Source organism: Pteronotus mesoamericanus, unplaced genomic scaffold (genome assembly GCF_021234165.1).
Source record: "Pteronotus mesoamericanus isolate MK-2021 breed Mesoamerican mustached bat unplaced genomic scaffold, CSHL_Meso_final contig_56, whole genome shotgun sequence".
Taxonomy (NCBI): domain Eukaryota; kingdom Metazoa; phylum Chordata; class Mammalia; order Chiroptera; family Mormoopidae; genus Pteronotus; species Pteronotus mesoamericanus.
The window spans coordinates 24,079,263-24,105,414 of record NW_026555201.1 but is presented as its reverse complement, the minus strand read 5'-3'; the positions used below and the strand labels follow the sequence as shown (position 1 = coordinate 24,105,414).

Below are 26,152 nucleotides of genomic sequence, written 5' to 3'. Positions count from 1 at the left end.
CTGGAGATAGGAGTCAGGACAATAAGGCAAGGAAAATAAATGCAAGCCCTAAGAACTGGAAAAAAGGGAAATAAAAACTGTCATTCTAATATGACATGATTATGTACACAGAATATTCAAAAACCTGAGAGATAAAATACTAAAATTAATATGTGATTTCAACATAGTAACTAAATACAAGATTAATATACAAAAATAAATATAATATCAAAAAACATCAAATACCTAGGAAAACAATCTAAGCAAGCATGTAAAAGACTAGTACAGAACACTGTAGACAAAAATCTTAAGTGGCTTAAATAAATGATGGAATAGTCTGTGTTTATAGATTTAAAAATGCAATATTCCAAAAATATATTAGGTCTCTTAAATTGATTTATAGATTCACTTCAATATCAGACAGAATCCTAATATTTACTGTGTTAACTGACAGAGTGATTTTAAAATCTGTACAGAAACCAAAACAGTCAATAGAGCAGTAGCAGGTTTTTTGTTGTTGTTTTTTTTGGAAAGAAAAACAAAGATGGACCTCTTATAAGACTATCAAACGTTATTATAAATTATATAGCAATTAAAGTAATTATGTAAGGATAAACAACATAACAATGAGAAAATTAAAAGAACCCATATACAGTTACCTGAGTTTAAGCAAAGCTTCAACAGCAATCAATTATGAAAAGTATGGTCTGTGCAAGTGGTTTTAAGTCAATGGGATAAACAAATGTATGTGTATGGGGAGCAGAATCTTGACCTCTTCCCTACACGACTCACAAAAATTAATTCCAGATGCATCAGAGATTTAAATTCTGAAAACTGAGATAATAAAGTTTCTAAAATGTGATCTAGGAATAGGTAAAGATTTCTTATATGTTACAACAATTGAAACATTTTGTTTTTAATTTAAAGTTAGAAGAATTCTGTTCATCAGAATGAACCATAAAGAGAGTAAAAAAGAAAGCCTCAGAATTTAGAGCAGATATTTGCAATAACAAAGAGCATAGTATCCAGAATATATAAAGAACTTCTATAAGTCAATAAGAAAAAAAGTTTATAACCCAACTGAAAACTACACAAACACTTCATCAAGCCACAAAACTGAATACCTAAATGGCCAGTAAGCATATGAAAACGTAGTAAACATTATAAGTTATGAGAAAAATTCAAATTAAAACAACATACCACAGCAAATCTACTGGAGTAGGAGGGAAGGCATGAAAATACAAAGTATTGGTGAGGATAGAGCTGGACTGAAACTCTCATTCTGCTTATAGAGCTTTAAATTAATACAATCACTTTGAAAAACTATTAGGCACTATCTACTAAACATAGATAAACACTATGACCCAGAAATTCCATTCCTAAGAGAAATGTGAATATGCACATCAAAAGACATGTACAAGAATGCCCATAGCATCTTTAGTCATAATAGGTAATACTAGAAATAATCCAACAATAAAGAATCTACCAGGAATAGAATAGACTTTTAAAAATCAGTATTTTCAAATAATAGATCAATAAATGGCATAATGGCTTTTATACAGCTGCACTCAACCACTTAGCTAAATCTCACAGACATAATATCATGTGAAAGAAGAGCGCATACTGTATGACTCCACTTATAGGAAATTCAAAAATAGACAAATTAATCTCTGATAATAAAGGTGTGAATATTACAGAGACATGAGGAAGTCTTCTGGGGTTATGCGAGTGTTAATAATCTTGAGAAGAGGGAACAAAATGAGCAAAGTTAAAGCTGTAAAATGCAAGTGTTCTATACAGTAAAGTTGTATTCAATTTGGTTGGAACATATGAAAGCCACAGGGGAGAAGTGGTGAACATCCATGTATAGCTTGCTACCTTTTTGTGGAATATGTAAATAACAACTTAAGGAAGTTGTTCTCATTTTTATAGGCAACAAGGAATTATGAAAGGTTGTTGAACAGGGCATATATAAGATCACAGTAATATTTGTAACGTAAATCTGGATGAAGAGTACCCAGAAACTCTTGCAAATATTCTATGACTATGTTTATACAATGTATAAGCTTGTTGGATAAATGAAGATGTTAAGAATTTAGCCCTGGCTGATATGGCTCAGTGGACTGAGTGCTGGCTTGCAAACCAAAGGGTCACTGGTTCAATTCTCAGTCAGGGCATATGCCTGGGTTGCAGGCCAGGTCCCCAGTGCAGGGCGCAAAAGAGACAACCACACATTGATATTTCTCTCCCTCTCTTTCTCCTTCCTTTCCCTTCTCTCTAAAAATAAATAAATAAAATATTTTAAAAAATAATTTAGAAGAATACTTTCTCAAGTGTTATTTGAAAAAAAAAAACTGTAACAGTGTTTAAAATATAAAAACCTTAGTAACTGGTTTTGTGCCAAAATAAGTACACTAAAAATATTGTAAGATCAATATTTATATATTGTAATTGGTACTTACTTCATCAAATGTGAAATCCTCTAAATCTATTTCTTCATATTCTTCTTCAGATTCTTCATTCTTAATAGCCTCTAGAGCTGTTGTCAGTTTCTTTCGCAAAAGAAATCCCTTCCAAACAGCCTAAACAAAAATTTAAAGCATATTATACAAGGTTATAGATCAAACTCCAAACCAGATTCTCTATATTATCCCATTAGGAAGATAAAACATCTTAGACCTTAGTTTAATGGCTCAGTAATCTGTTTTTTGAACTTTATGTGACACTTAAAACTGCAAGATAAATTAAATAACTGCATGTGTCTAAAGTTTTGAATCTCAGGAGACTTTCCTTGTGATCAGCAGAAAAGAATCTTTAAAACTCCCTCAACTGCACATGTAGGTCAACCAATCAATTATCTGATAATTCCTCCAGGACCCATTCTAAACTAAGAAGAAAGAGGTACAAAGGAAAACCAATTTTGCTAATTTTCAAATGATTATGTATAAAATAAACTAACACACAATTTAGGAAATTTTCACCACATACTAATGGCCATAGTAGAGAAATAGTATCCTGGTTCATAACAATAACTAATTTCACTTTAAAATAAACTAAGCACAAAATAATAGAATTAAAAACATTCAGATTACTCAATAACCTTACAGTGGGGAACAGTTGCCTAACTATAACTCGAAGAACATAGCAATTTCTTCTTTAAAAAATGAATATCTTTATATACTGCTATGTAATAAGTGTGAGAATATATTAAGTATAAAAGGCAAGGAAAAAGTGTGAGACATTTCTGTCTTCCTATTTAAAATATTTTTAGTAGATAAATGTATGTTACCATCTACCTATGAAAGGCTGTATATAAATATTAAATAAACATATAATTATATAAGCATATATTTAAATACATATGTATATGTGGTTTCTAATCTTTATAAAATAAAAATATATATTAAAAAATTATTTATAAAAATATTAACTATACATGCAGAAAACAAGGTGGAAGTTACGGCAGTAGAAGCCAGACTTCTCTGACTATACCTTGCTTAGATTTGACTTTGGAACTCAAAGTGTGTGTGTTTAAGATAATTGTAAAACAAATAAATATATATAAAAAAGAGATTCCTATGATATATACTCAAAAGACACATTTAATTATACAAGGTACCTCAAATATGTTTTCGGTAAGAAAAATGTTAATGATATGTCAATATTGTTATTCTTAAAAAATAGAGAGAGAAGTGGAGTATACAAACAGACAATGGACACACCATATATGACAACAAAAGTTCTTCACAACCTCTGCAGCAACCAGCCTAAGAAACCAAACCCCAACCTCTACAGCAATTAGCCAAGAATGATGAAGATTTGGCCAATGACTGATACTGAAAAATAATTGCCAGTTTATGTTAGTGATGTAATGCAGTTACATTCAAAACAATAGATCTTATATAAATTTGTGCAGATCAAAAAAATGGAAAAAGAACTCGTAGACATGGACAATAGTGTGCTGATTACAGGGAGAGGCTGGGAAGGGCAATATAAGGGGGTTAACGGGTAATGGGAAATATATAATAAATTCTTTTAAAAAGAAATTTATACTGATATATTTGAAAAAGAAATGAGAAGATATCTGAGTTTTTTTTAATCTAGTGATAAGGAAGTAGAGGTGGGTTGGTTATAGAAAAGTTGGTTATAGAAGATATCAAGATTAGGTAGAGACAGAAAAAAAAGGGTCTAAAGGAAATTGTTTAATCCAGGCCTTCAATGACAAAGACTGATACACTGTGGCTCACAACAGATACTGCCTAACTCATCAGGGACAGAACTTTTATAAAGCCCCAGACTATAATACATAGTATGGGTTTTTCTGGTATGAGACATATAGATATCTCCCTCATGAATCTGCATCAGGAATTCAAGTCCTGGGCATTTCTAGTTTATGAAATATAACTGTAATATAAATATGTACTAAGTAACGTTCAGACTCTTTTTATGTGTTTCTGTAAAGGCTTCAGTTTTTCTCCAAGAAACCCATCTATGATTGATTCATCTTTCACACATTCAAATCAATTCCCTCCCTGGCTTAATGACTATATCTATGTTAGACATATCTGACACTTTTCTTCTCCAACTGCCATCAACTTCACTCTAGAACATACCATACACTTGTTCCTTGTTAAAATCCTTCACACATCTCTGACCATGTTCTTCCTGTATTTTCTTAATATTTTAGTTCTTATAGTAGTCTAATTGCACTCTTATTATTTCCAAAATATGAAATCCTATGTTCTTTTCCTTCCATTGTCCTTTATACCTTGAACTCCATTCCCTTGCATATTTACATTGAATATTATCTATTTCTCAAAGTGTATCTTACATCCTTTATATTAGGGTAAGCTAACTGCTATAACAAAAATATCCAAAAATATATAATAACCCAGAAAAAAATAGTTTATTTCTTGACCATGTAACAAACATTCAGAGAGAAAACAAGAATGGGGCAGCACTTTAACATACAGAGATTCGAGAACTTCTGGTCAAGATGGCAACATAGGTAAACACATCTTGCCTCCTCATACAACCACATCAAAATCACAACTAATAAACAGAACAACCATCACTCAGAGGCCTCAGAAATCATGTTGAATGGAAGTCTGATAACTACAAAATTAAAGAAACCACATCAATCCAGGCTGGTAGTAGGGGTGGGGACAGAGAATGGGAGCTGGTCCCACATTTATGTGTAGTGGATAAAAATTCAGGAGGCATATCTCAGGAGTGAGGAATCCCACCCTCAGATAAGGCCTTCCAGCCCAGCGGCAGGAAGATAATTCCTCATAACTTCTGGCTGCAAAAACCTGCAGGGATTGAGTCAATGGAAGAAACTTTTGAAGTCCCAAGCAGTTCCCCATAGAAAACCCACACATGGATGTATTCACACTCACTACCTCTGAGCTCCACCACTGGGATAGCAGCTTGAAAGGCACCAGTGGCATAAAGGGAGGAACTGAAGTGCCTGGCCACAAGGTGGAAACTGGGGAACAACGTTCTCCCAGACAGAAAGGCGGGCAGAGGCCATTGTTCCTTTTCTGAGCCCTCCCGACAGAGAACCACAGATCTGGCAGGCTGGTGCGTATCTGAGACTCCACCAACCTAGCAAACATTTTGTCCTGCCCTAGAGATCCCCTGAGAGTCTGTCCCACCCAACTTACAAGCACACCCAAACTGTTCACTTTGATTTTTCCATATAAATGCTTAGTCTTGGCTCATGCTTCACAACTTCCTAAATCCTATTAAACAAGCAACAGCCAGCCTCAGTAAGCCCTGAGCCCCCATACCATTTTCTAAGTGGCCCCACGCCTGGCAATAGCAGCAGCCAGCCTAGATTCACAGCTCAGCTTCACCGAGGAATCCCCAAGCTCAGCACAAGTTGCAGCCATTTCAGATTGCCTAACAGCTCAGGCAGGGTGCCGCGGACAAAACACAGGTGGGGGCTGACCTTTGCCTGCACCACCAGGGAAAGCCCAGGGCCAGTGCACCCAGTGGACAGCTACAAGCCATGTCCAGAGTACCACCACCCTGCCCCTGCACAGCTGATCCTCCATGGATGGTGAAAGTTGATGGTCAGTGGTTATAGCCAGTACTTGCAGCAGTCTGACTTGAATCCCTCCCATTGACCTGGCAACAGCAACTAAGGCTGAACTACAGAGAGGGTGCACATAGCCCAAACAAAGGGTGCACCTCAAGTACCCAGCTTGCATGTTAGGGGAGGCTGTGCCACTGGACCCTACAGGACACGTACCACACGTACTACCAAGACACGGAGTCAAAGCAGCTCTACCTAATACATAAAAACAAACACAGGAAGGCTGCCAAAGAAGGACACAAAGAAACACGGCCCAAATGAAAGAAGAGGTCAAAACTCAAGAAAAAGAGCTAAATGAAATGGAAATAAACAATCTATTGATGCTGTGTTCAAAACACTGGTTATAGGGATGCTCAAGGAACTTAGTGAGGGCCTCAACAGCATAAAAAAAGATCCAGTCAGAAATGAAGGATATACTAACTGAAATAAAGAACAATTTACAAGGAAGCAACAGTATAGTGGATGAAGTAGGGAATCATATCAATGATTTAGAACATAAGGAAGCATAAAACAACCCATCAGAACAAGAAGAAAAAAGAATCCAAACAAACAAGGATAGTGTAAGCAGACTCTGGGACAACTTCTAGAGGTCCAACATTCACATTATAGGGATGTCAGGAGAAGAAGAGAAAGAGTAAGAAATTGGAAATCTATATGAAAAAATAATGCAAGAAAACTTCCCTAATTTGGTGAAGGAAATAGACATACAAGCCCAGGAAACACAGAGAGTCCCAAATATGATAGATGCTAAGAGGCCCACTTTAAGACACATCATAATTAAAATGCCAAAGGTTAAAGATAAAGAGACAATCTTAAAAGCAGCAAGAGAAAAACAGTTAGTTACCTACAGGGGAGTTCCCGTAATATTGTCAGCTGATTTCTCAAAAGGAACTCTGCAGGTTAGAAGGGATTTGCGAGAAATATTCGAAATCATGAAAAGCACGGATCTACAGCCAAAATTGCTCAACCCAGCAAAGGTATCACTTAGAATTGAAGGCAGATAAAGAGCTTCTGAGACAAGAGAAAACTAAAGGAGTTCATCATCACTAAACTGTTATCATATGACATGTTAAAGGGATTTATTTAAGAAAAAAAAGAAAATGAACCTATGAACAATAAAATGGCAAAAATCCATATCTATCAACAATTTACTCTAAAAAAAGCAAACTAAGCAAGCAAGAAGAACAGAGACAGAATCATGGACATGGAGAGTGTTTTGATGGTTGCCAGATGGTAATAAAGTATAGCTGAATGGATAAAGAGGTGAGGGTATTAAGAAGTACAAATAGGTAGTTATATAACAGCCATGGGGAGGTATAGTATAGGAAGTGGAGTAGCCAAAAAACTTACACGTATGACCTATGGACATGAACTATTGCGGGGGGATTGCCTGAGGGAGTGGAGGTTGCGGGGTGGAAGGGAGCAAAAGGGAAAAATTTGTGACAATCGTAATAGCATAACCAATAAAGTATAATTTAGCATAACCAATAAAATATAATTTAAAAACAACAACAAAAACATACAGTGAGTCAGATATCCAGGATTTGCAGATTGCAATCCAAACAGACAGCTTCCTGTCTTCATTTCTGCCAACCAGAAAAGGAAAAGAATAGAGAGGACTGTCTGTGGCAGATTTTGTGGGCCAGACATGAAAGCGGTGCACATATTTTTCACTCACATTGTATTGACTGGAACAAAGAAAAGGGACCATACTAAAGTGCAAGGGAAGCTGGCTGTATGCTAGGGAGAAGATGAGAATATCAGTTTTGGTGAGCAGAAAGCAGTCTTCACCACATCATTCATGAAATCTTCATTTTGCTCTAAAGCCTAGCATATTTCTACTGTATCATTCTCTGCTCTCCAGGATCACTAGGCAGCCTTAAATTCATATTTTAAAATGGATGACTTTAAAAACTATATGACTGCACTCAAGAGAAGAGGGAATAAAGTTGAGTTGACTTTAATAATTTTAAGTGCCATGGTGTACAACAAAAGAGACTTGTTCTAAGTTGCAAAGAAAGGCTAAATTATGCATACTTCCGTTACAAATATAAAGAAGCAGAAAATGTTCAAAAGAGCATTCAACGTAGATAATCAGTCACTGAACTAGACTATTCCACAAAGTAATGAACTTCTCTTTATTGAACGAAATGAAGCAAAACTTTAATATCCATTTGCCATTGATGCTAAGAAATGTATTACTCAGCAACTGATGATAGGAGAGAGTTTGGACTACATGACATATTCATCTCTCATGTCACAGAATATTTTGAGATTCAGAGTTTCCTTGAATCTGCTGCCCTCCCCAACTCCCAACACCACTCAGGTATCAGTATAGCTTTGTCTGTGCATTGCATTGCCCTTAGGAGCACAATCCAAACTAATTAAGCCATCTGAAATACAAAATATATTCATTAGACCCATAGCAAAGATAATGCTCTTGAAAACTATCATTTTAATAAACAGCAAAAGCCAGAGACTTAATTTTAAGGCTATTCTTTAAAGCTATTCTTCTAGTTGCTTTTGCCAATACCTTGGAGGCATCCCTGACTCCTCTCTATCTCTCATATACCATAACCCCATGAATTGATGTTATCAGCTCTACCTTCAAAGTCCATATGTATTACTGTAAGATAAATAAATATATATTCTGGAATGTTATTTTTTTTTACCATTTCTACTGAAACAATCTTGTCCATGCTGATATTAACTATTGTCTGGATTACTGCAATAGTCCCCTAATTGATTCTCTTGCTTCTACTCCTGACTTCCTTCAGTAGAATCACAACATAAAGAAAACTTGATTGTGTGAATCCGGTGCTCAGCTTTCTGTACTATCTTCCCATGTCATTCATAGTAAAAGCCAGTCTTTATAATGGCTTATGATTTTTAAGTCCTACTTTTCTTCCCTAGTCACTCTCTAGTCGCACAGGGCTTCTTGCTGCTCTTTGAACACAATAGTGTGCTCCTAAATCAGTGCATTGGAATCTCATATTTTTCTGCCTGGAATATACTCTTCCCAGGTGTCTAATGGCTTACTCTCTCTCCCTGAGGTGTCACCCTTTCTGGTCTCTCTCTCTATCCTATCTAAAATAATAAACTTTCCTTTGATACTCCCAACCTACCTTTTCCTGCTTCATTTTTTCACTTAGTACTTAACACTATCTAGCATACCTATTTATTAACTGCATATCTTAACAAAATGTAAGCTAGTATGACTCTTGTGCCAACAAATATGTGCTCATTAAATGAATAGAAGGAAACACTAAATTTTTGTTCAGCTATGATCATTCACATCAGGTGAATTGTCATGAATTTCCACGGAACTTATTTTAGGTATTTATTCAGTTTATGCCTGCCTCTTCCAACAGGATATAAACTCCATAAGGGCCGAAATCCTGTATATTTTGTTTACAGTTATGGTCCATGAGCTTACAACAGTGCTTGACAAATAGTATGTTCTAAAAAGTATTTAATGAGTGAATAAATAAAAGGATGAATGTGATCAGGTTGAACTTCATTTTGAAATCTGGTCTTTGTGAGGCTGAATCAAGTCTATTCACTATTTGCTTCCTGAATTTTGAAGTTAAAAATGTATTTGAAGGACTTTAACAATTATTTTAGTAGATTTTTAAAATGCGTATAAAAATAACTGAAGATTAGGTTAAATGAAACCTGCTTTGGCTATTCAAATATGTGACAAATGGTACATGTGAGCAGATGCTTTAAATATGATTATTTAGTTCAGCTTGGCCCTCAGTCATGAGTATTTCCAAATTACAGGTTATTCTTCAGCCTAAATACTAAGCAGAGACACGGCCAATCTGTAACCCACACATCACATGAGTAAGACATAAATCCCATGATTTGAAAACCACTAAAATTTGAGTGTTGCCTGGTATACAGAATAACCCAGTGAAAGATGGCTAATACATCTCTTTTGACTATTTCACCAACAGATTAAAACTAACCTGAATAAGAGTAGCAGCTTTTTCCTTCTGTTCTTGGATATCCACAGTATTTTCTCTTTTTTCTTTCTTTAAAATAGTTTGATTTTTGATGAAGGAATTTGGGCAGTATGTCAGGAGTCCTGTTGAAGGAGTATGTACTTTTGTAGAGAAATGATACTGTCTACGCACAATATAACCACGCCAGTAGGCCTGGATTACCATAGCTGCCATACTATTATGAAGAGAAAAGAAAACATTTTTAGCTCCTAAAAAAATACAGTTACAGATAAGAGGTCCTTATATGCTATATTTGTAAACCTGAACTACACAAAGTATTATTTAAAAATATGACATCATCTTCTATTTAACTACAGTCAGAGAAGTAAAGATAGTATATATACTTTGTAAATTTTGCTATGGATTCAACCATCAATTCATTCCTTCATCTTTTGAACAAAAATTAGAGAATTTTAAAGTGTTATATATAATAGGTACTTTGAATGATAAAGAAGAGTCTGAAAAAATATTTGCAATGTATAACTCGTAAAGAATGAGAAACTTTTAAGATAACATATTTAACCTGAGACAGCATCTTATATATTTCTCACCAGATACATACAAATTTTACTGACTGTACTTGTGAATTTCTTCTAAAGCTGAGCAGTCGTTAATTCAGTGCTTAAATTCTTCAGCCTGATATCATCAAAATTTCCCAAAGGAAGAAAAATGTAGATGAGGGGTATTTTCTTCAGTGACACTAACACAAGGACCATTTTCAATATATTGAAAGCAGTGAAGGCAAGTAAAGAAGGTTACGTTAGGGTTTCCTGAACATAGAGTGCTCTCCATGTTGAGAAAAACAACTCCTACTATTTCTACATAATCATCATCATTATCATCATTTAGCAAAAATCATAATAACAATGTCCTTGGCATAAGAACACATGTAAATCACTTAGGAAACACCTATACAATTTGCAGGGAATCTTCCTGAATTACTCAATGGCAAGGTTAAGTAAATGGGTATACATTTTTTCTCTTTATTCTTTAGGTCTTTGGTCTGTCAATATTTTTTGTTCTTCATCCTTCCTTATTATCATCATTTGTTTTATTCATCATGTATTAAGAACTCCCAAATATTGTTTATGTGTGTTTGGAGTTAATGGGGTTCGGGACATGTGTGGATGGCACAAAAAATGCAACCACGCAGAAACGTCATTTCTTTAAAGTGATCTTTTTTCCTTTCTTTCATGTGATTCAGACTGGCCTCATCCAGTGCCCTGACTCATCAAACTCCTCCTCCCTTACATGACCGCTCCCTTAATCATCAAACACTCAGGATAATGAGATTCTGGTCAGTGTTAAACAATCTTAGAAAACAAAAACTCGGTTCTGTTGATGACAGAGACCGATTTTCCATCCAACTAGAGGTAACACCTAGGCCTCACCAATGTTTCACCTCCAGGCCCAGAAAAGCCATGGCTGACAGCAGGGCAAGGGGGTACTGCTCAACTACCCCCATCCTGGTTCCAGCTAGTCAGGAGAGACCATGACTCTGAACAAGAATTACATAAGTAAAGAGATTAACATAAAATATAATAATAATTTAAATCTTTTACCAAGTTATTTGGTAACATTGATTAATAGTATCTATAAAAATAAAAAATATATAACTGTAAAAGAAAAATGATCTATACATCTTACATTTTTTCATTATGTTCAGTATTTGGGTGATTCTTCAGCAGGTAACTTGTCATTACTGTTTCCATGAAGGGGATTCTTTTGGTGGGGATAGCACTTGCCTTGCTATCCTCTCTCTCCTGGCCTGTTGCTTTTTCTTGATTTCTTCCTTCTGTATCTTCAGATAAGGAGTTGGTTAATAGGAAATGACTAGAACCAGAGTCCATCCATTTTTCAGAAATATCTGGTGAGTTCAGTTTATGTTTGTTTGCACAAGAGTGAAGGACTCTATTTTGCAGTATGCTACCACTGTCTGTAGGAGCCACATGATTTTGCTGGGCTTCTGCTTTACCTCTCTTGGTTACACTTACATCCCCGTGTTCATGGGCATATCGGTATTCATTACTAAGTTTCATTAATTTCTTAAAATAATGACAGAGATTCTCTGCAACATCCAAGGTGAATATATTTCTGGAGAAATAATTAGAACAATTAGTAATAAGAATACATCAACAAATACTAAAACTAAGTTTTGAAATTTTCCCTGTGTGGCCTGACATGAACATTAAACCTTAATATAACATTCATTAAAAACTTATTCCTCATTGTTTAGATAAAAATTGATATCATGTCTAACAAAATTTGAAAATATTTTTTTAGTTAATATAGATCTGTCAATCTAGACAAAATGTCTGGAAGTTTTAGAACCATTTTTATTCTAGGTATTTTTGGTACAAATGAATGAGAAAAATCCACGCTTTTACTACCATAAACATGAGAAATCATGGCTGCCTAAATTTGGAGAAGTTATTTATGAAACAAAGTTAAAAGTACTTTCTACATTGACACTTGCCATGCAAAATATTTGTATTGGACTTTTAAACAAAGAACTTATATTATGGGAAAGTTTATATTCCCATTTTTCTCTGGAAAAAGAATCCATTCCAAAGAAAATTCAAATACTTTAAGACATAAATGGTTATGATTCTCTTGAACAATTGTTGGATTTTCATCTTATTGAGGTTATAGTTTGTGTAATTAATCAAACTTTCAGTTTGCCCGATAACAGCTCTTAATAAAAAATGCAAAGGACTTTGCACTTGTATGGGCCTTATCCTTGGCTACATTTTATTTATTTTCCTTTATTTATGTATTTTTTATTTAATTTTACTTACTTCAAATATATTTTTATGACTATATTTAATATATACCCACAAGCTGCCTTACGTTTATTCTGAAATAATTAGGATATAATTATCTATGCATAAAAATCGTATCCATACCATACAAAATAAAAGTTAAAATGAAAGTTATATTTCCTAAGATATAGAAATAATTAGATACTCCTTGTGTTCACAAAGGTATTATTGGCTGTTAGCCTAGGCCCCTCCTCTATATATATATAAAAAATTATTTTAGAGAGAGTGGAAGGGAGCAAGAAAGAGAGGGAGAACATTGATATGAAAGAGAAACATCCACCAGTTGTCTCTCACATGAATCCTGACTGGGGACCAAACCTGCAATCCAGGCATGTACCCTGAACAGGAATCAAACTGGTGATCTTTTATTTTGCAGGGCAATGCCCAACCAATTGAGCCATACCAGTCAGGGTCCAAAATCTTTTTAAAAAATATTTATTTATTTATTTATTTATTTATTTAGTAAAGAGTGGAAGAGGAGAAAGAGAGGGAAACATCAATGTGTGGTTGGCTATATATATATATATATATATATACATATATATATATATATATATACATATATATATATATATTTTTTTTTTTTTTGTAGAGAGTGGAAGGGAAGAAGAAAGAGAGAGAAACATCAATGTGTGGTTGACTCCATGTGTCCCTCATTGAGGAACTGGCCCACAACCCAGGCATGTGCCGTGACTGGGAATCAAACTGACAACTCTTTGGTTTGCAGGCTGGCAGTCAATCTACTGAGCTACATCAGACCGGGCAGAGCCCAATATATGTTTGATATTTTGTATTTCATCAATTCTTGGCTAATAAATCAGAAAAGTTCAGTTCAAAATCAGAATATCAAATGTTTATGACTAGGTGTTAAATTTACCATAATCTGTAATCAAATATAAAATATTTATTTTCCATGAGAAATGTCAAGGTCACTTTTATATTAAAAAATTGTACATTTCCCTATATATACAAGAAGATATAAGTTTAGATTTGTACAAAGATAAGTCTAAATAATCTTAATATTTGTTAAAAATAAACATTAATTATCCATAAAAAATTGGGATTTTTGAAGCTGTTAAGTTTGTTTTTAATATGAATAAACTATGTTTTAAAACATTTAAATAGAAAAATCAACTCATATAGATCAGCTTGTATGAAAGTACAAATAGCAACATATTAAGAATATAATTAAGTAATTAAGACATTTGGAAGCCCATACTATTGTTCCAGTTATAAGGGAGTCTCATCATAAGTGAAATATTAAATCCTTTTCCTTTTTCAGTTGTGTTTTCCAGATCAAAAAAAAACTCAAAAAAAATTACAGAAAGATCAGTTGTAATTCATTCATAATAATGCATTCAAAATTTGAGGTAAGGAAAGGGAGTTTGTCTTTTATTTGATATTTGATTGGGATTTTACCCTCAGCCTCTGTCTCACGAATATGTGCATGTGCAGACTGCTTTTCTCCACTGTGATTCCGAAACAGCTTATATATAAATACCTTATCTATGTTATAAAATTTGCCTTTCTCCACTGTATTAGATTCATATATCTAATTTCTTATGTTAATCTGAATGCATGTCTTTTGTGAAATAATTTTAGAATAAATTTTGATTAATTGAATGCCTGACTGAATGTTTTTATATTGTTTTGAAACTATCCTCATGCTTGATTTTAATATTTTAACTTTTAAATTATGTCCAAAATAGATATTGATTTATTTCAAACAATAAAAAGCTGATGCCAGAATTTTGAAAGAACAATCCTTTAAACACACTGTTCTATTCCAAAAAAGTATGATTGTATTAATCAGAATATATTTAATCACATATATAAAATGCACTATATCTTTTAATTATGGCAAGCTAAAGATAACAGTCTTACCCTTTTCCAGTAATGTAGTTTTCAGTTAGTAGGTTGAATTCTCTAATCTGGGATTGACAAAGTACCAGAAAATGTCCTAATTCTGGTTGACAGTGTTCTTCAATGCTGCTTTCTGAATAAGAGGTTAGCATTTCACCATTGAGGATTCTTAGAGCAGGTAACATTTTAAGCAAAGAATCCCTATTGAAAACATTTAAAAAATCTTGAAAAGGAGAGTTTATGTCTAAAATAACCATATGCCTATTACTTAAACAATATAAGAACAGAGAATATCTTGAAAATTGTCAATTTTTTATAGAGAAAATGATAGTTAAATTTGTTTTAAAATGTTATGTTTCATGTTACATACAAAATAACTTCTAGCATTCTTTACATTTAACTGTTGTCTTCTAGAGCACAAATGGGAAATTTAAGAACTTGGAAACTGGCTGGGAATACATAAAAGTTTGCATTATAAGAATAATAATATCAGATACACTCTTTTAAAAATAAGATAATTAAAATAATCTTAAAGTTGCTGGGGTTTTTTTTAAGAAATAGAGGTGAATTTTGATTGTTTCTTTTAGTAAAATATAATGAAAATAGTGCTAAAACAAGAAGGGTAAAGATTATCCTGTTTTTCATGATCTGGAAAATATAAAATTATGTTATTTATTCTTGAAATTGCTAAGGATTATAATAATAAACATCTTCAAGATATGAGCATAAGTCTGTATCAATTCAAAAGACCAATGTTGTGAAAACCTAGGCCAGATAGTTAGAACTGTCCAGCAAGCCCAGATGTTTAGAAGTGCTCCACAGCCTTTCACTGGGGGTGGAGCGGGGGTGCAGGCCTCTTTTCACAAGGCTGCTACTGGTGGTCATAGGGCAAGTGGACATCTTATATAAGTACAGCTCCTTAGTTAAAAACTAACCATTTTTATGAGGAAAATTACAGAACTATGCCAAAGGGAATAAAAAAAGACTAAATAAATGGAAAGATGTCCCATGAAATTAGGTGCATATATAAGAAGATTCAATATTGTCAAGAAGTCAGTTCTTCCTAACTTGATCTACAGATTCAACACAATCACAATCAAAATGCCTGCCAAAAATTTAGAAAATATCAACAAACTGATTTTAAAGTTTACATAGGCAAAAGATCCTAAATAGCTAACTTATTATTAAAGGAAAAGAACAGTTTGTAGACTAACAGTATCTGACTTCAAGATTTACTGTCAAGCTATAGGAATCACGAGAGTGTAGTAGCATTGGGAAAAGAATAAACAAATAGACCAACGGAACAAAAGAGAGAGCTCAGAAATAGACTCATGTAAATATAGTCAAGTCATCTTTGACAAGGAAGCAAATGCATGAAATGGAGAAAACATAAATGACCCTCAACTGTACAACCACATGCAAAAGAAATAAATAAATAAGAATCTAGACATAGGACTTTAACTCTTCAAAAAAAAATAACAAAAAGGGTCACAAACCTAAAAGTACAACGTAAAATATCAAATAGGAAAAAAATCTAAATGACCTTGAGTATGGTAATAAATTTTTAGATACAATACCAAAGATACAATTTATGAGAAAAATAATTTATAAGCCAAATTTCACTAAAATTAAATATTTCTCTTCTGAGAAATATTCTGTCAAAAGACTATGATAAGCCATCCACTGGTATAAAATATTTGTGAAAGGCATATCTGATAAGACAACCAAAATATACAAAGAAGTCTTACAGTTCACCAATAAGAAAAGAAATATCCCAATTTAAAAAATGTGCCAAAGACCATAAAAAAGACCTCACCAAGAAGATATAAAAGATGGCAAATAAGTATATGAAAGATGTTCAATATCATGACATTAGGAAATCGTAAATTAAAAGAACAAGATGCAACTACCTACCTATTAGAAAGGCCAAAATCCAAGACATATAACACTAAATGTGAGTAAGGATGTGGAGAAATATAAGACCTCATTTGTCAATTCTCATTAAGTGCCGGTGGAAATGCAAAGTGGTACAACTACTTTGGAAGACAGTTTGGTGGTTTCTTATAAAACTAAACATACTTTTACCATTTGATCCAGTAATCAGCTTCCTTTATATTTGCCAAATGAATTGAAAACTTATGTTTGCACATAAACCTACACACAGTTGTTTGTAGCAGCTTTATTTGTGTTTGCTTAAAGTTGAAAGCAACAGAGATTTCCTCCAGTAGATGAATAAATAAACTTTGATGCGTCCATATAATGGAGCATTACTTAGCTCTAAAAAAAAGTGAGCTATTAAGCCATGAACAGACATGGAGGAACTTTAATGCATATTACTAAGTGAAAGAAGCCAATCTGAGAAGACCACCTGTTGTATGACTCCCCACTATGATACATTCTGGAAAAAAGCAAAACTATGGATATAAAAAGATTTGTGGTTTCCAGGGGTTAAGGTAGAGGGAGGAATAAATAGCACAGAGGATTTTAAAGCCAGTAAAACTATTTCATATAATACTACATATTGGATATATATCATTACACATTTTTCAAACCCGTAAAGTAAAACATCAAGAGTAAACCCTAATGTAAGGACTTTGGGTGATAATGATGTGTCAGTGTAGGTTCATTAACTGCAAAAAGTGTACCACTTTGAGCTCCAAATCAACCTACAAAAATGTAAGGCCTCATTTGTCAAAGGCATTGGGCTGGCCTGAAGTTTCACCCCTCAGAACAGGACTGCCAAGCTTGAGTGCACAAGCCTCCCTTGGCTTCCCTGTGTCCAGCCCTCTGTGCTCCATGTCTGTGAGGTTTAAAAATAATGTCCCGTGGTGGGGCAGGGGGGAAGTGTACCACTTTGGAGTGTGATGCTGACTGGGGCATTGGGGGGTGTTCACATGCGGAGACAGGCGCATATGTGGGAATTGTCTGTATTTTCAGCTCAGTTTTGCTGTTAACCTGAAACTGCTTTAAAAATAAAGTTTATTAATTGAAAAACAAAACAAACAGTCCCTAAAAACGAAAGGAAGATGGCAAAGGAAACATTACTAAAACATTAAGGTTTAAGAAGGAAAACTCCAACGACAGCCCAAATATCAGTTATTCTTTCTACCTAACGGTATAGTCAGAATTGATATATCCATTTAAACAAAGACAGTTGTAAAATATAATTTTTTTTTTAAATTAAGGAAATGGTCCTGACTGGTGTGGCTCAGTTCGTTGGAGCATGATCCTATAAATCAAGAGCTTGCAGGTTCGATTCCAGGTCAGGGCACATATGAGAGGCAACCGATCAATGTGCCTCCCTCACGTTGATGTTTCTCTCCTTGTCTCTCCCCCTCTCTTCCCTTCTCTGTAAAATCAATAAGCATATCCTCAAGTGAGGATAAAAAAAAAATAATAAAATAAATTAAATTAAGGAAGTGGTCCTTTAAAGCAAAAATGCCTAGAGCCAACAAATGTCATAATGCATCCCTTGTAAGAAGTTACAGTCTTGATAGTCTTGCTAGTAAATAGAAGTAATCACAGGAGAGGTATAATTACATCTCCCTTCACAAAGGCCAAAAAGAAGAACACTACACATTTTTATTTTCTGGGGATAGAGATGATTAGCTCCCTACTCCTCTTTATCTCACCAGGAAAAAAAACCCTTTTTTTTCCTTACTCATATTTAAATAAAGAGTGAAATTAATAAGGATTGGTTCTTTAGAGTAGTTATCAGATATTTTACAATATTAAGAAGCAGATAAAAGCTTAATACTTTGCTAACAAAAAGTTTGAACTACTTAAGAAAGTTTGGGTCCATATATTTTGAATTTTCTTTTTACAATTTTATTTGTTTATTTTTAGAGGGGTGAAGGGAAGGAAAAAAGAAAGAAAAACATCAACGTGAGAGGGAAATATCAGTCTGTTGCCTTTGGTACATACCCCAACCAAGGATCAAACCTGCAACCCAGGCATCTGCTCTAACCGGGAATCCAACTGATGATCTTTTGCTTTGTGGGACGACATTTAACCGAGCCACACCAGTCAGGGCTATTTTTTTCTCTTAGTAGGCTGGAAGTTACCAATGTTTGCCAAAAACTACCACGTCTACTACAAAGGGTGAAATAAACAGCATGTATTGTGTTTCTGGCTGGATTCATTTTAAGATGTGGTTCAAAAGCAGAATGCTAAATTAAGATACTAGCTATTCATCACTGGTTATGAGGTAATCTGAAGTATTTATCACAGATGTACAATACTAACTATAACATGAAATCTTTAACTGGGGCTCACCCTAAAGCAAGGAAAGATTACTCTCTGAAAGTGAAGCTGGTAATAATCAAACTATAATAGCAAGATTAACTATGCCTATTACATGCTATCAAATTGTTTATTATATTACTAATGGAGATACATTGTATTTTAAAAATTTATCAAGTTTTCATCAAGTCATGACTATAGCCCAGGCTGGTGTGGCTTAGTTGGGTGGAGTGTTATCCCATAAACCAAAAGGTTGTGGGTTCAATTCCTGGTCAGGGCTCATGCATAGGTGCGAGGTTTGGTCCTCAGTCGGGGTGGTTGGGGTTCATAGGAGGAGAAATTGATGTTTCTCTCACATCGAAGTTTCTCCACATCAATGTTTCCCTCTCTCCCTCTCTCCCCCTCCCTCCCTTACCCTCTCTCTAAAATCAATAAGCATGTTGTCGGGTGAAAATAATAATAAATAAATAAATACATTTAAAAAAATACATGACTATAATGTCAAAATAACTTATTTAGTCATAATTATAAAATGCCAGGTATGAAATAATGATGTTTGTGAGATGTGACAATAAAGGTATTGAAAGACTGTATTGCTCAACCAACTTAAAAAGATGCTCTAATTCTATTACTGTACCTGTTTATTTAGTGTAAATTTCATAAATTATAGAAGAGCAAACATAAGGCTTCAATAACTTGACAGAAATAGCCGTTGAGAATAACCAGCTGTTTTAATTATTGTATTGGCCAAAAAGTTCATTCCATTTTTCCGCAGAGCCATTTTTCCATAAGATGGCTCTAGTAGTGCATCATTATCTTTAACTTCATTAAAAACAATTGTGTTAGATTGTATTGTGACAGCTGTCATATCAGCATGTATTTTTTAAAAAACTTATCAAAATGAGTGACTTTTTGTGTAGCCACTTTAATATTGAAGATGGAAGAAAATAGGCAACATTTTTGCATATTATGTTTTATTATTTCAAGAAAGGTAAAAACACAACTGAAATAGAAAAAGAGATTTGTGAATTATATGAAGAAGGTACTGTGACTGATCAAACGCATCAAAAGTGGTTTGCAATGTTTTGTGCTGGAGATTTCTCGCTGGACGATGCTCCACGGCCGGGTAGACCAGGTGAAGTTGATAGTGATCAAATTGAGACAATAATTGAGAAAAGTCGGTATTATACCATGCAAGAGAGACAGCTGACATATTCAAAATATCCACGTCAATAAAGTTATTAGTGAAAATGAAAAATGTGTCCTTTATTTTACAAAAACAAAACAAACAAACAAGCATATGGACTTTTTGGCCAACCCAATACTTGTGCACCAAGCAAATTTCTGTCTTGGTCCCCAAAGAGGACCTAAGGAGCAGAAGGAATGAGGTGTACCAATGACAGGCTCTAGTTTTTGAAAAGGTATATCCTATCAGGAAAATTAAGAAACCAGATTTTCTTATTGTAAACTGGATTACTCAGGAGTTATATAAAGCTGACTTTTTCCCCATAGCGTATAATCATTTCTGGTTAAACAAAAAGACTAAGCTGTTAGATGTACAAAACTTCGCCAGGATCCAGGATCCTCAGTGGTAGTGCAGATGCAGTGCCACCAATGAGACACTCTCAAGCAGCCACCTTTCAGGTCTTATCTTGGCTAAATGAGGAGGTGTCAGTAAAAGAAAACCAATGCACACGCTGCTAACATGAGAACCGCAAAGTCTAATATGTCTATTCTTTACCTTAATCACTCTAAATCCATTGGTAAGGGAATTCAAGGCTATATTTCCATGCGTGCCTCCAATTCTGCAGGTAGTGTTTCTGGAAAGATTGTCCTTGAACTGTCATCAATGGTGCCTGGGACACTTTTTAAAATGCAGTTTTCAGTTACACCAGTCATGTACTGGTGGGTCCAGGACAATCTCCATTTTAAAAATATAGCCCTTTTAATGCATCTTAAAGAATAACAACCATTGTATTAGGAAGAAAATAGATTACAAGACCTTATGCTACAATCAGAGATACTCAGGTTAAACTTAAAAAAGAAAACAAAACTCTGAAATTCTAATCATTAAAAAATTGTCTCTAATTTCAAAAACAAAAAGAGAGCGCTTTCATGGAAAACTATAACAAAACCTATATATATATATCAATGATGTTGGAAGGATTTGCCAAAATAAGAGATATTGTGGGAATGGAAGGTTACATTCTAATGGGGTGTTCACTGATTAATATTGCCATTGTTTTATATATGGTATGAAAGCCTCTTAGAAAAGTACTTCTGTGACACTGAAACTAGAGGGTATATTTCAAATATATAGAATAAACCAGCTTTCTCTTCAGAAAAAAAGAGATGAGAAAATAAAGAGCCATTTTAATTAAATAATCTAATACAATACTAGAGAAAAAATATAAGAATTTGCTTTATCAGACTAACAGACAGATCAGTATTTTACCCCAAACACTTCATTTTATCAAAACAAGTTTTTATGCTCCAAACAAAATAATTAAAAATAAATAAATTCAAAGGTAATATCAGACATTAGGTTTGTTTCTAGGTGTTGCAGCTGGCATTACATGGAAGCTATTCTGATGTTAACTGATACTTCATCATCAAGGATCAAAATGATAATTTTATCATCAAATGCATCAGCAGCGCTTGAATTTTTACCTTTGGAATATTTTGATGTTACATTTACCATCTTTATATAAAAAAAATCCCCAAATGGTTTATTTTAGTCAGAACATTTTAAACCTTCTTTGGATGTAAAAATTTAGTTTGCTTGGGAACTTCACAAGTGTGACCATATTTTTAAGTTGTGATTTATATAATAACTATCTAGAATGAAGTTAGTGTTTTATTTAAAAATATTTTTCTTTAATTTTTTAAAGGAACAGTTCTCAGATCTGTATAAATTAGTAGTGCAGGGATTGGCCTTAATTAAGTTCAAATGTAGCCTTATAAGAATCTGTGATGAATATATTAGAAAGTGCTGGAACAAGTTGATTCATGTTGGAAATAAAGTATAAGAATACTAAGTATCTCAACATTAGTTTTTCCAGCTGGGTTCCTGCTAGTCAAGGGCTGAATCAATACTTCATTTAGTAAAAACTTCCTGGTGAATATTCTGTCACTTAAGAAGCTCTATTAATCATTAATGAATGAAAAACATTCCCAAAGGAGATTCCCATCTGAGTCTGTGGTTTAAGTTTTAAAAAGAGAATTTTTTTTTTTTAGTACATCAGTTTTGTTCATGTTATCACTGGCTAGACATGAAAGTAAAAAGCCAATTGGGAAAATCTACAACTAATCCCTTTGTTGGTATCATGGGGTTATATAAAGTTCACTGGTACGCACCAGTTGAAGTTTGAGTTGATCTTTTCATTAATTAATCCATATTTTATAGATTATAAGATATAAAACCCTTTAGATAAATGAATGTCTTCTTAAAATTATGAAAACTGTATTAGACAAACTAATGTAAGTGAAATGTGATTGGAAATATTTTCAAGTTGGTTATTACTCTAGTCCAGAAAAGTTCATTAAAATATAGAAATTATAATATCTAAATTATTTATGTATCCATAATATAAATGCTGCCTATTTATTTCCACATTTCTAATTAAATATTTTCTTCAAGAATGTAAAGTGTATATAGTTAAGTGTAAAAAGTGAATATCTATATTTTAATAGGTGTATATAAATATATAAAGAATATTTTATTCAACAAGATAAGTGTTTATGCTTCATGAAAACAAAAATAAATAAATGAATTCAAAGATTTGTTTCTAGTTGCAGCTGGTAACATGACAGTTCTTTGGATGGAAACTGATACTGGATCAGCAAGAGAGTTTCTATCTTATTTGTCCAACATCTAATAGAAAAACCATTGTCCCTTTCACTTAGCATAGTAAGAGTTGGCTCTCAATAATGGGCACATCTACCTATTTTTATTTCTTATCATAGACTTGGTCTATATAGTCATTTTGAAAAGTAAAGATAGCTATCTAAAACAACCCACCAGGTACTTTCATTATAAATATTATCCCCTGCCAAGCAGAGTCTTGTGAACATAATCACCCTCTTCTTTTTGTACAGGAGATTTCATTCTAAGATCTGGATCCTAGAAATAGGAACCCAAAACTTGCAGATTAGAACTTTAAATCCCAATGTAAGAGAGTCACAGCCCCAGAACTTGAGCTAGTACATCTGGATGGGGACCTTGACTGCTTCTATTCCGTGAGGAGCATCCATCCAGCTAGTGAGAGTTCTAGAAATGTATTTCAGTGGCTTTTTCACATACACACACAAATTATTTTAGTAGTTACAATTTCTGATCCCCTTATGACTTGACATTAACTGATAGTTGATATTTCCTACAGTAATTTGTCCTATGATCACTTTCTCAGGAAACCTGGAGAATCTGATAAACACTATGGTTCCCTAGAAGTCAGAGGACTCCAGTTTTAGAACTCCTGATATTGATAACTACAGTGAATCAACAATTATAAATTTTTCAGTCATTAAAGTAAAATTAAATAAATTCAATAAGAAATTCAATAGATGAAAATAAAACATGCATTTGTTCAAGCTTGAACAAATTATAATGTCATTAAATTTGATGATGGATGGCTTTAACAAATAATTTTGAGGTGTCTATATGGCATACAATGATTATACACACACACACACACACACATATATATATATTCTAGAGAGAGTCTGTCCAGAAAAAGTCCAGCCATTACTAATATAACAAGATTTCTTTGTGTGACATCAATGAAGACTGGCAGCCAAGGCGAGTGGACTGGAATGTGCGTGCATGAACAATGATTACTTGACTGTACTAGTCAGCGAGGGTGGTAGACATCATTAAATGAGCATGTGTACTGTGTGGCCACTGCATTCAAAATGACTGAGTGGGTAGAGCAATAAATCTGCATCAAATTTTGTGTTAAGCTTGAACATTCCTCTGCAGAAACTATTGGGATGATTCAAAAGGCTGGAGCTATGGGCAACTGGTCATTGGCAGCTCCATCACGACAATGTGTCCGTTCATGCATCAGATCTCGTGCAGAGATTTTTGGCAAAACATGAAATCACCCAGGCAACTCAGCTCCCCTACAGCCCACATTTGTCACCCTGTAACTTCTGGCTTTTCCCAAAACTAAAATCACTTTAGAAAGGGAAAAGATTTCAGACCAGTATGAAATTGAAGAAAGTACTTCTGGGCAGCTGATGGGGACTGGGAGAACTGTCTGAGGACCCAAGGTGCTTACACTGAAGGGGACTGAGGCATCGTTGTCTTATGTACAATGTTTCTTATGTCCCGTATCTTCTTCAATAAATGTCTCTATTTTTTGTAGCGTATGGCTGGATATTTTCTGGACAGTCGCTATTTATACACACACACATATATCTTCATATGTTTATATCAGTTTATATCAATGTATAAATATAGCTGTATACTAAAAGGATTTATATAAAAATCTGGGACCACTTCTACTTAATTTTGCTGTTTTTAATGCTGGGATACTCTAATAACATTTTTTGGCCAGCCACTTTCCCCTGATCTCATCACTTTGCTGCTGAAAATGATCTTCCCCAAAACACTATTTTTCTTTGTTTATAGCTATTCAAAGTTTTTCTATAGTTCCTTAAAAATAACGGCTAACATTTATCAAGTGTGCAATACGCTAGGCAATACTATAAAATGCTTTCCTGCAGTAGCACGTTTAGTTCTCACAAAGACTGTTAGTGTGCTCTGATACTCATTTCTTCTTGATTTCCCAGCCTCTTTTACAGTTGGTTTGGCCATATGACTTGTTACAGCTAATAGAATATGAGAACAGTGATCACTGCCACTCTTGAAGGCAATGTGATTAAATGTCAGTTTTCCCTGTGGTCTTTTCCCCTTTCCTACCACAATCTACTTCTTAAAAAAGGATTTTACATTTACATTATATGACAAGAGCCACAAAATAAAAGAAGCCTGAGTTTCTGAGTCTGTTTAGATTAGAAAGGATGAACTCACATCGGATGTAATGTAAAGAAAGATAAACTTCCATCATATTAAACCACATAGATTTTTGTTTGTTGTTGTATAGCCATAACCTAATGAATATATCCCATGAGATAGGAACTATTATTATACCCATTTTATACATGAAGAAACTAAGATATAGCAAGGTTAAGCAACTTGCACAAGACAAACAGGAAGTGAGGGAACTAGAGACGCACCTGAGCAGTTTATTTACAAGGCCTGTACATTCATCTACTATGCTAGGTAGTCCCTCTCCAGGACAATAGGATAAAGGAGTCTTTCCATTCTTGCATACAGGGCCCATCACAATCTTGTAGTAATTCACATCATGTGAAACAAAAGAGCATAGAGTTTCAATTCCAGGTTTCAGAACTCAAATCCCTTCCCCGACACTTACATCATAAGTGCTGCGTATCACCATGGATCTAAGTTTCAGTAAATACCTCTGTGAAATGAGAATGGTAATTAGAGAACTCAACTCACAGTTGTTAAGAAGATAAGCAATATGTATAGGTACTTCACTCACTCTATGATAAACTGTTTAAGTGTAAGTACTTGATTTCTTATATCTTTCCAATGGCATTTCTCAGTGTAACAACTTGACACCTGAATACACTGGCCTTCTAACAGAGCCTGACCTCACATTTCACAGTTCCCCTCCATTTCTTGGATATTTGTTCCATCAGAAGTGTTTGTTTTCTTTTAACTTGATTTTAAATTTTACCAAACTTAAGAGGTTTAACTCAAAGTTTGCCTCTTCAGGGAAGGCAGTTTTTCCTAGTTGCATTAAATTAAGGTGGTATTTCCAAATTTCTTTTTCTTTTTTTTAAAAATTAATCAATTTATTTTTTCAAATACATTTGTCTCTGCCTACCCCCCCAACCACTTTCCCTTGCCCCCTCCCTCCCTCCCTCCCTCAACTCTTCCCCTTTGGTTTTGTCCATGAGTCCTTGCTATATGTTCCTTGACTTTCCCCTTCCCTTCCTTTTCCCCATCCCCCCTCCCTCCTTCCCTCTTGTCTCTGTTGGTTTCTTTTCCTTTCACTGTTGCTGGTATTATTTTCCTTGTATCTTTGTATTGTTGGTTAGGTTCCACT

The 26,152-nt window shown here is 34.1% G+C and overlaps 1 protein-coding gene across 1 annotated transcript in view; it reads right to left on the bottom strand.

The window, feature by feature from the left end:
• Positions 1-26,152, bottom strand: part of LRRIQ1 (leucine rich repeats and IQ motif containing 1) — a 208,549-nt gene that overhangs the window by 110,784 nt on the left and 71,613 nt on the right. The window contains 4 exon segments of the mRNA XM_054579834.1: positions 2,442-2,561; positions 10,051-10,261; positions 11,734-12,180; positions 14,793-14,972. Coding sequence (XP_054435809.1) covers positions 2,442-2,561; positions 10,051-10,261; positions 11,734-12,180; positions 14,793-14,972 — 958 coding nt within the window.